Source organism: Puntigrus tetrazona, chromosome 12 (genome assembly GCF_018831695.1).
Source record: "Puntigrus tetrazona isolate hp1 chromosome 12, ASM1883169v1, whole genome shotgun sequence".
Classification (NCBI taxonomy): domain Eukaryota; kingdom Metazoa; phylum Chordata; class Actinopteri; order Cypriniformes; family Cyprinidae; genus Puntigrus; species Puntigrus tetrazona.
The window spans coordinates 8,432,495-8,444,616 of NC_056710.1; the positions used below are offsets into that span (position 1 = coordinate 8,432,495).

At 38.0% G+C, this 12,122-nt stretch overlaps 1 protein-coding gene across 3 annotated transcripts in view; it reads right to left on the minus strand.

The window, feature by feature from the left end:
• snx29 (sorting nexin 29) overlaps positions 1 to 12,122 on the minus strand; it is a 93,983-nt gene that overhangs the window by 15,263 nt on the left and 66,598 nt on the right. For all 3 annotated transcript variants that reach the window (XM_043253993.1, XM_043253992.1, XM_043253994.1), the window contains one exon: positions 7,585 to 7,725. In XM_043253993.1, the coding sequence (XP_043109928.1) occupies positions 7,585 to 7,725 (141 nt within the window). The remainder of the gene's footprint in view (positions 1 to 7,584; positions 7,726 to 12,122) is intronic.

Sequence of the window (12,122 nt, forward strand, 5' to 3'; positions counted from 1 at the left end):
ATATTACGACACGGGCTGTGCAACATCTAAGTATTCCCTCAAAGTTCCTCTGGATCTCTGCTCTCGTTCTGGCCTGTGGCTATGTGGTACAGTATCATCTCTCTCTACATCTGTGCAACCCAGCTGCTGTGAAGATCACACTGTATGCACCAAAGCGTGAAAAAACATGAACATTTGTTCATTTTAATCATGGTAAATGTGGGTCACAGGGATGGTCAAAGGTCTGTAATTGTTCCCCCTGGAGACAAGAGATGTGATGAACAATATGAGCAAAATGTGAGTGCACAGATAATCTAGATAAAGGTTATTCATTCATAATGTGACGTTAGCAGGGTTCTCTAAGAAACTGTCCATCTAAAGTTCTAAGCTTTGCCCTTACATACCAGAACTCATTATTCCGATTAATCAGATTAATATTCATAGCCAATGCTAGATTCATTCTTTGACCACATTTACATACACATTTTCAGATCAAAACCTATATTCTCACTAAACTGAAAAGACGTTTACATTTTCACTTGTGTATAGAGTACATGCACTCTTTCCACGATTATTATTCTTTTCTATGTTTCTAGCCACTTATTACTCCACATTTGAATAATTTATTCAAACAAATAATTTACATTAACATCCACGATAATAGTGCAAGTGCAAAGGTTTTTGAAAAAATTCTAGTATGTCCAACAAGGCTGCATCTATTATTATTAGAATTTAAATACTACTCCAGTGTCACGAGATCCATTATACTACTATTCTGATTTTAGGCCCATGTCGTCCCAAATCAGTAAAGCTTTGTTCGTTCTCAGAACACAATTTAAGATATTTTGGATGAAAACCGGGAGGCTTGTGACTGTCCCATTAATTACGACGTTCAAGGTCCAGAAAAGTAAGAAAAGCGTAGTCTGAATGCTCCATCTGCCACAGTGGTTCATGTTATGAAGCCAAGAGTTAGTTTTTTTTTTGAATGGCGAGAAAACTAAAATAACCGCTTTATTCAAAATTCAGCACAATAATATTACTGTAACACCATTTTGAGCAACATCCTGTGAACGCACATAACGTACAAGGTACTGTGTTAGATGCCGGTTTCTCTGGTAGGGGGGCGGAACTAATGTGCAAAAAACAATCTTATTGGCTGAGGCCGACCTATTATCATCCCTGTTTTGATTTTACTGAATCAATTCAAGCGAACGCTGACATCTTTTAATTTAGAAATCTTTTGTAATAATGTAATTACTATACTACAAATAGTATGTGCACCCTGGTGTGCCACTACGTTAGCACAAAAAAAAAAAGTTCTCATGTTTTTTTGTAGATTTTTCCATCAGTTTTTGCATTGATGGTGTAGTGGTAAGCAGTGAAGTTAAAGATTGTAAATCTGAATTATGTAAGCAGCAATCAATGAAAAGGTCACTGTCCCTGTGACAAGTGTACTGTAATAACTTAACTACTACTGTTGTGCACCTCCACCACTTTCTGACAAGGAGGTTTTAAATGGCAATGAGTCATAATAGCAGAATAAATGGTTCAATTAAACAGCGTCTAGTGCTGTGTTCTTAATACACAGGCCTGGGTTTAACGCGTGGCAATGAAGTATATTATGCTTTCAAAAAAAAGAAATCAATATACTAAAAAAGACCCAGGTAACAGTGATACATTGAAACACTTATCAGTATGCATAGGTGGGTAGCTAGCAGGTATTACACACTGGCATTGTCCTGTTTTGCTGTGAGGCTATCAGCTGAGAGCAGGGACATTGAGGACATGTCTAGGGAGGATGTGCACATTATCGCTGTACTGTCACCCTCTAAACAGCCAATCCCCAGAGAGACTCACTAAATCCCTCCATCAGCCCTCAACCTGACTGGATAAAATAAACCTACCGCACGAGACAAAACAAAACAGTCACCTGGACGAAAACAAAAATGACAAGGGAAAAGCAAACTTGAACCAAAAACGAATCCACTGATGAATACAGGAATACAAAAATTCTGCAGACGCACAGACAAAGCTCATATAATCGTATTTCTAATATATTAAGAATATATTAATTCAATAAAATTCTGTATTTCATTTCAAATGAAAAAGATGACAAAATATTACTTACATATTATAAGGATATTATTTTTATTATTATTATAAAATAATTTTACTGCTGAATATGCATTTAATTTTAATTTCTAATTGTGTAGGCCTCTCAGAAAGAGATCGGAATGGCCACCAACCCTCTTGGCCCTCATCAAAATTTCAATTTGATAATCCTTCCCTTAAATTAAACTAATTGAATAGCATTCATAATTCTTTCTATTGTCTCAATATTTATGTCACCATATAGCTATCATTTTAATTTAATATCTGTTCTCTTTATTTTTAGTTTTAAGAAGGGAAAGGCAAAGGAAAGGACATGACCTGTGGCTAGGTATGGTGTCCCATACTTGGAATTTGTACTCTGCATTTAACCCATCCAAATGCACACACAGTAGCGAGAACTACACACATGCGGCACACACACCGTGAACACACACCCGGAGCAGTGGGCAGCCAACGCCGCACCCCGGGGTGCATTGCTCAATGGTGTCAAACCTGGGACTTAAACCCAAACCCCACCGCAAAGAAAACAAAATTAACACAATTCTTCTCCTCCAAACGTACATCTTCCATTAATAATGGCAGAACTTTCAGGCAGTTTGCAGTGAACTAATCCTTTCATTTTATTGCAAAACACCCCAATTTTGCTATATGTTTAATTTCAGCATATAATAATTGCTGTAATAGCATTGGCCGTCTGTTTGATTACAGTACATTAACTAACTGCTTGATTTTTACAATACATTTCTGCCATACGGATATCAACTTGAGACTGTCAACACCGATAAGCTATTAAACATAATGCAGAAACGTGCATTACATTGTAAAGCTGCTTTGCAATGATTTGCGTGAAAGGTGCTATACAAATAAACTTTAATTACTTGGATTGAATGTATGTCTGCAATAAGTGTGTACTTTCTTCACTGGCAGCTCCTGTAACCTATTCTAACTCTATTCCAAGAAACTCCACCTGTCTCAGTGTGAATACAACTACTCATCCCAGGAGTTTTTAACAGGATAACAGTGGCTACTTTATATGATCTCTCAATTACCGTCTAAGACAGCTCCCTTAAGATTTACTCCCCTTTAAAGTTCTGAAGCGTGAACAAGAAAAAAATAAATAAAAATGGAGCCTGTAAATGTGATCCTGATAAAAAAAAATAAATAAAAAAAAAAACCTCAGTCATAAAAAATGTTTAAAAAAAAATCAAAATAGAGCTGAGGAGCTTAAGAGGTGACAGTTTGACTGGAGTGCTGACAGTCGCCTCTCTTTGATGTCATCATTCCTGTGGTTGGCTGGGTTCGGCGTGGCTCTGCTTTTTATTCAGGGCACATTTGACGGGTAGGCTGGGGAGCATTTAGCGTGTTTGCCCCGGCAAGCCTCTGACAAATCAGCTGTTTAGGAGCTGTCAGTATGGTTGAGCAGCAAGGGGCCTGACATGGCCCAAGCAAATGAAGTCATGGGCACAACAAGACACCAAATTCATATTCCATTCCAAAACACAGAGCTTCAAGACAATCACAGAAGAAAGGTTGCTCTTTTCAAGATTTAAGGATATTATACACACTGTTTGGGAGTGTAAGGAAGCTTTTGCATTTATATTTTTGTGCTATTACTTTTTTGAAGGTGTCAGACTTTTATGCTTGGTGGATGATGAAAAAGACCGAAAAAAGTGTAATAATTGAGATGCTTTAACATTGGATGGTTGGAATTTTTGTGCAATCACCAAAGTTTAAAATCTATTTGATTCACTCGGAGATGAAAAACAAAGCGACAGTTGAAAGAAAATTCAAGAACTTGTCAGAGGAGACGCAAGAGCAGGCCTAGTGTTGCACTGGTTTGAGCGAGGCTCATGAAAGGTCTCGCTGGGTAATTACACAAGCTGCTGTCTCAAGATAAATGATGAGACTAGCAACAAGAGACTCCAAGATGCAGATTAGGCCAGTCCTTCATTTCAACCAGCAAGTGCAGATGATCAGGAGTGTGCTCTCACTTTCAAAGGGGTGTACGTTTCCTCAACTGAGGCATTATTTGCATTTTCTCATCATTACTCTTCTCGGTGTAACTAGTGGCCTGAGGAGAACACAACCATGTTATGAAGTTCAAAGTTAGCTTTCAGTTCAAGCATGATTACAGGATGTACTCACACGACTCTTGATCAAGAGACATCAAGCAACATGGTTTAATAAGAGAGAAGCTTTTTATATGTTGTACACAGAATGTGGTGCTCTTAATATTAAAGTGTATACACTACCATTCAAAATGTATTCAATTTACAATACAGCAAAACCAGCAACAATGTGAAATATTACAATAGACATTATATTTTCAAGTGTTATTTATCCATGTTGTAGCAAAGTTGAATTATTAGAATGTCTTTCAGATTTCATTCAGATTTGCTGCTGGTTCATACGGTTTTGGCATCATAACTCATAAAACAGCTTTTATTTGAAATTTTTGTACACATGATGTGTGTGTGTGTGTGTGTGTGTGTGTGAACATTTTTGTGACATAGAATACACACATTATGCACACATTTGTATAATGACATAGGTATGACATTGGTATTACAAGGAGAAGGTGACTTATGAGGACATTACCCTATGTCCCTTTTTCAAAACACAAATTGACTAAAAAGTTTGGGGTTTTTGGGGTTTTTTTTGGAGAAAAGTAAAAATGTTTCCTGTAAAGGGGAAGGGTCAGGTGTAGGGTTGGTGTAGTGCAAACAACTTTTTTAATAAATAGTTATTTGAAACCATTGATAATTAATAATGACCATTGATAATGTTTGTGAATATTTTAGTTTAATGATATCTATACCTCATCATATATAATTAGTATGATATCATATATAATTATATAATTAGTACAACGTGATCATGATTTGCTAAAACAAGTGAAGAAATGAATAAGCATTAGGAACTAATTTCTATCCAACTAAACCAAGAGACTAAATTCTTAATTTGTGGGAATAAATGCACATATATTTTATATGCAGGCCTTGTATTTTTAAGGAGCAGCCACTCTGAAGTACCCTGTTAACCTTTGATTTATCCACACAAGTGGATCCACAAAGAATCATCAGAGTACCTCAAAGAATACCTCAAAGATTCAGCTTTAAGCTCTGGACTGCGGAAGATCAGATATCCTACGCGCATACGTGTGCAACGGCGCATATCTCATGGAAAAGGAACGGAGCCCCTTTTTTAACCCAGTGCCACCGAGCTCCAACAAAACAATAACAGAATTAACGATAACATGACAGCTAATCTCAACGGGCCAATGATTACCAACAAAAGCCCTGTCGCCATCAAAACCCTCCGCACTTGCAGCCATTTCAACTTTAAAAGCCTGCTCGCGACGCACTCTTTTCTCCCTGCTTTCTTGTTCTAACCGAGCCCTGAGGGTTTCCACACTCCAGTTGCATTTGCATGTCAAAGTTTCTGCTAAAACTTCAGCAGAAAGCAGTTAGCAGCTCTCGGCTCTGAAAAAAAGAGAACAAGCGAGCCTCCTTCAGGCCCGTGTATGTGCGAAGCTTCTACACAGCACGTAAGCGAAACCCGCTTCCCTGAGAGGTCAGGAACTTATCACTGAGCAGAGTTACTCGAGGACAGATGCAGACACATCTCCTAATTGACAATTGCTCAGCTGTTTTCCACTTTTGGTGGTATGTTAAGAGCAAGATGGCAAAACGTGGCTAAAAATAACTCGTTTTTAAACTCCAGACCAACAACCGGCTGCTGGTAGTGCAAAACTAATGTGCTCAGAGCAGGTACAAAGCGTGCTGTCTTCACGGCAGCCCTGGGGTTGATTGACTCTTTTGATTGGCCGTCCTTGAGGTGGGACGCAGGCTGGCAGTGACTGTCTGGGTCCCGGTAAATCAGGTCTGTCTTTCACGCTCTAAAAAGTCTACCTTTGAAGGGCCACGTGGGGGCCAGTGGCTCTGCCTGGCACGCTCTCAAAAATCACAGGCAGTGGGAGAGTGCAGTGCCACAAGCCAATTACCTGCCCCTGGGTGAACAGAGAGGGGGGGGATGGGAGGAAAATGAAAGGACAGGTGGGGAATCAGAGTGCTGTCAGAGTGGACTATCCTCATTAGCGCATACAGTGCTGCCCCGCTGATGATGCTGATGGGCACTGAGGCAGAGGGCAGGACCACATGACATAGCAATCTTGCCCTTATACTCTCTGCACAGCAGCCTACTAGATGAAACGCTAGGAAAAAAGTGTCAACACCTCCAAAGTGGCAAAATCAATGGTGACGGAATTGAAGGCAGCAAAACTCTATATATCAGTAGAGCGCAGGGTCAAAAACGGGTGCTTCGGTAAAAAAAAAAAAAAAAAAAAAAAAAAAAAAAAAAAGCTAAATGCTTCAGATTCAAGAAAAAAGGGCGAAAAATGCCCCTGCACAATTAAAGTGGATAAAGGGAAAATGAATGACAATTTCCAATTAAGTTTCAGGTTGCATCAGAATTCTTTTCACACAGTATTATAACCGCTTCTTTTTGCAGGATATACAGCTTCAGTGATTATGATTGCATTTTTTGCAATTCACACTAGAATGAAGTTCTATGAATGAAAGAACGTTCTTTGCGATATAATTTAATCTGACTTTGAATAACCATTCTGTTTTCAATAATTACAACAATAATGATATTTCATAAATGGTTTTTAACTTGTTGAAAGCCCTCGCCAGTCTCGTATTTTCTATATGACCTCGAAAAGAACTAAAAATATTCCACGAGTTTTGATCGAACGGATAAGAATAAGGCATCGTTCGAAAAAGCAAAGGATCTACTTTTATTTTTTATATAGTCATAATAACAACAAAACAATGTGCTTTAAAAAAAAAAGAAAAGAAAGAAAATAAACAGGGTGCTGTAAAGAAGAATAAAGAAAATAAACATGCATGCTGGTTAGTAGCAGGTGGCTCTGATGGAAAGTGTTCTTTTTTTTTTTGTTTTTGATGGGTCTCTGGCTCTCTTTACAGCAGCATTCTCTTTATTTTGCCTTTTTGTGCTCTGCTGACATGTTTTCTTCTCATATTTTTGGATTACTGTCATTTAAAATGTTAGTTCAAATGTTATGGCCTTATGTTTTCTGCCGGCTGTGTACAGAATCAACAATCAACTTTCGAGTTTGTGATATATGGTTTGCCACAACTGTGATCCTTGAAAAATGCATTCATATCAGATCAAAAGTTTGCAAATGCAACTTATCATGCTACTCCAGACGCTGTTTTCATTGCAGTACATGGCTGTGCCAAAATTCCAAAATTAAGAAACAGTTTGAATCTGGATTTCAACTTTCGCACAAGAAAATTCCGGTCACACTTTATTTTAAAGTGTCCTTGTTAAACGTTACATGTTATAACAATGATCAATTATGCATAATTACATGTAAGCAACCCTAAGCCAAACCCCTCAGTCCCTAAATGCAAGTATAATCGGGAAAAAGTAGAATCAGCCATTACGGAGAAAACCTACAGTACATACCTTGTTGCCGATGGCTTTTTTAGGTGGGAAATTGAACGTGTCGACTTGTGGGAATTGCGGGCGCAGATAATTGTGCAGTGCCCTGAACTCAGCGTAGCGCCGGTACACATTCCACTCATTGTCCAGGATTCTAATGTAGACCTGAAAAAAACAAAATGCATAAAACGTCACGGGTTACGGTGATGAGTATCTGATGGGTCATTTGGCTCTTGTTAGTCTGATTGTTATTTGCATCTGTTAAAAACCAGGTCTCCAGTGGTGCCGTAGCCAGATAGGCACAAGGGCCTGTATCTAGAAGAGCACTGCAGCGACAACAACACATGGAAAAGGAGGGAGCTTGGAGGAGAGGGATGCTATTTTCACGCCTCGCTTTCTCCTTCAGAGCAGGACAGAGGAGCCTGGCTTGAATTACCGAAGCTAGACCTCTGATCACAGCAAAGTGGCATGCTTAGGTCTCTTGAACAGACAGCAGCGAGTCCGCTGGGGATGCTGAGCAGAGAGTGTGTACGTCTGGCTTTAGTAAGAGGATCTCATGAGAGGTTAGACTCTGACAGCACGTTTGCACCTGCGAGGCCACGCTGACAGTGTCAAACTCAGGCTGTTCACAGACTACTGGTGTCACAGCGTCAGTGCAATCACATCACGCATGCAAACCAGACACCAAAATAACTCAAGTTGGTCATTCCTAGTCTTAAATTGTCCTGTTCATGCAACAGCTTGCAGACACTATGTTGAAAACAGTTGTGCTGCTTTGATTAATAGAATTTTTGGTAACACTTTATTTTAAGGTGTCTGTAATACAGAGTAATTACCTAGTAAGTACTCGGTAGTAGTGGTTGTACTTAGATAAAACAAAATGTACTTACCATGTAACTTAGTTAACGTAACAGTTTGTACTTACAGTTTGTAATTATGTTTCAGTAACCTAGTCGGATGATAAGTACATTTTATTTCATGTAAAGAAATTTTTCATGTACAATGGCTATTACTAAGTATCTAATTAGGTAATTACTCCTTAAAATAAAGTGTTAAAAAAATGTTTAAAATAATTAATAATAATAATAACATTTGCCATTTATGTCCATCAAACATAACAGACAAGAGAGTAGATTAACATCAGTTGGACCTGAAAGAAACATGAAAAAACATCTTTCCATGCATCACTGCGCAAAGTGTTTTTTGTCAAAATGGTATTTGCCGTTAAATTTTCTTTAAAAAATTACAACATTTTAAAGAACATGAGTGTTACAAACACTCATTACGAACAGTAACAAAGAGGATAGGTCTTTGCATGTCATGATTTGAATTACTAAACCTTTTCAAATGAACTAGAAATTAGATTTCATTCACAAACCTTTTTTTTTCTTTTATATTTGGGTCATGCCAAGACCACACATAAACAAACATTTCTTGTGATCCATGATCCAAAACAATAACAAAAGGGTACCCACACTTTCCCATGGTGCACTGGGAGAACAGACATGTCAAAAGTTGAATGACTGTAAAAATCACATTAGAAGGACTTGGGTGGTGAAGACGAGAGTGAGCAGAATAACAAATAAGGCTTAGTCACAAGCAGCAGGCCATTACAGTTTCACTCATAGCCATTATCTTTAATAGCCTGTGCTCAGTTTGAGTTCAGTCTGGTTTGGCACGTTCATGAATATAGGATGTTGATGCTTTATAAAGTTTAATTTAATTCTCTTTACAAATTAGCTCGATAGCAACTGCTTTATGCAAATCTTATTTATGATTAAACCTTGAAATTCTCTAAACATATTAATCAGAGGATATTTCAAAGAATATGCCACAATTATATTAAGACACAGAGTGATGAACATACGCACAAGCACACACACAAGAGAGGTTTTATGGCCTTAACTAAAGAAAATCAAAATGACAAACTGACGGTGTATTAAAGCTATCATAATCCCATAGAGGCGGTCTCATTAGCATACATATTTATGGCAACAAATCATCCTCTAAAGAGCAATCACTTCCCCCTCAATAATCGCAAATTAATACCATGAAAAAGTGTTTGAGGAAATCCAGCTCTCACTTAAAACTCTTTCTTGACAAAAATAAAACCAACCTCAATTAAAATGAAAGCTTATGGCGACATGCCAAGAAATTCTAGAATTAGCTCAATCAAACAAAACAACATTCTCAAAAGAGAGGAACAAGTGCTGAAAAATTTCTAATAAAATTTTACATGTAGTTCACTCGCGCTAGTTTTTAACCACCAAACACTACAACCTAGATTTTAATGTGTTTTAAGAAACTCCGCAGTGCAATTCTAGACGGTTGCTAGGGTGTTCTTAACGGTTATAACACATTGTTATGTGACCACTGGGGTGATCTGAGTGGTTGCTATGCAGTGTGGTTTAGCACAAAGCTAAAGTGTTCCGATTTGCATACATTTACAATGTGTTGCTATGTGGTTTAGTTAGCTTTAAAATGTACCGTAAGTCCCAGTCAAAAGGTAATATCGAGTAAACAAGAAGTATGGGGAAATTAAAAACAAATCCATTAATCTGCTCTAATTAATCTAGCACTGAGAATAATTCATAACAATTTGTAAGTGTCAGTGGGTAGCACAAAGTCACCAGTCTATTTATTTGGGCATTACTGCAACGTAGTATTAGACTTGCGTACCTTTACTTCCACTACGGACAGCATAATGGAAGAGTCATTTATCTTTTGTGAAACAATGAAAGAAAAGAGCAGCCAGTGTATGATTCATACTAAAAGCAAATGTCAGCCTGGGGGAGGATGCTAATATTTAGCCCAGCTATGAAAGCCTTTACAATATCTCATTATATCCATATTGAGCGAAGATGTGTTCCTTATGGAGAGACAACAAGATGCTGAGAAAAAGCATTTTGTGGTGATTTACCACTTACACACACACACACACACACACATAAACACTCGTCTTTGTTCCAGCTCAGATATCTCACACCCTATTCGTCAGGCACGTGTGCAATCTTGTCTGAAGATGAAATGCAGAGAATTAATATCGGTTTGGCAGCATGTCTAATTGAAGGTGCCCAGCTGTGGTAAAAGCTGTGGTTTGACCCCTTCTATTTTCGGGTGGAATCATATAAGGAGACCTCCTCCTCATCTCACGCTCCCTTTTTCTACCTACAGAGACTCCACACATCCTCTCTACTGAGCAATTCAGCTTAACTACAGCTGTCAGTGCACAAATCACTGGCTGCCGGAGTGCCGAGGTCTCTTCCTGCTAAGGGCTCCCCGGAGAGATTTGTCTTTTAGTCGATCCTAGAATTATGTGCATTATTCTAATTTGCCCACTAAGGGATATTTTGAGCAAAAATGGAAATGCACAAACCACCCGCAGGGTTCATTTCACCCATTTTCCAACAACCAGCTACAAACTTGCCATTCATGAGGCTGCTTTAACTGGCCTCTACCCACATCTAACTGATAGCGATGCAGTATTATAGGAGCAAATGTGCTGTTGTATTTAATATTAGAGCACCTGTGAATCGCCCACAGGCAGGGTCATCTTCAGGGTGGGACAACAAGGAATGTTGGGAGGCTCAACAGATATTCAGTAGATCTTCAAGAATGTGAGTGAGAACTAGTACTTACACGATAGTTTAGTTTTTGTTTTGTTTTTTTTTAAAAAGGGGTAGCATTTTATTTTGTCCATTATACTGTATTTCACATGTATTTACTATTGAAATAACCGTAAATTATACATGATTACTGCCCCAAAAAAGGATTATTCAGCCAAAATCTAAATTAAATAAATTTTTTTCACCCTTGTGTTGTTGTAATGCTGTATATGATGTTCTTTCTATTTTAGACTGCAAATTTTTACTGGTATTTTTTTCATGTTTAACACATACTTGTCCATATAATGGCAGTAATTCAGGGTTTGGTGAAAAACAAACAGAAATTTTCCACATTATTTAACAATGTGCACTGTTCATGAGACTCTATTAGTGTAGCAGTTCACTATGACTCACCCAGGAAAAGCACACGAGTTGTGAAAAATCAAGATTAATAAAAACACGACACAAGATAAAAATCCATCTACTTTCTTCTCTGAGGTAAATATAACTGTTCGCAACAAGTTATTGCATTCATCTGTCAACTGTCATTTTGACTGTCACGACAACCAGAGTTCTGATCCGGAGATATTCAACTCAGTGAAGGACGTACACAGAAACTTTTTGGGGGAATTTCAAGGCATTGTTTCTTGACATGTTTTTAGCAGTCTTGATTTCTCTTGATCTGTGTGCTTTTCCGGGGCAAGTCGGAATGAACCACTGCCTAATAGAGCCTTAGGATGTCTAATAGAGTTTTAAGTCAGAATATTTCTAAATAATGTACAATTTTTGTTTGTTTTTCCACCAAAACCTACCAGATACCCCACCTAACACTTGGAATATACAGCATGTATGTCATACCTTTGCGTTATTTTAAAAAGCTTGATGGTGATCGCCATATGCTGTCAATATATGATGTGCAAAAAAAAAAAAATCTTTTTGGTCGGAAAAAGAAAGAAG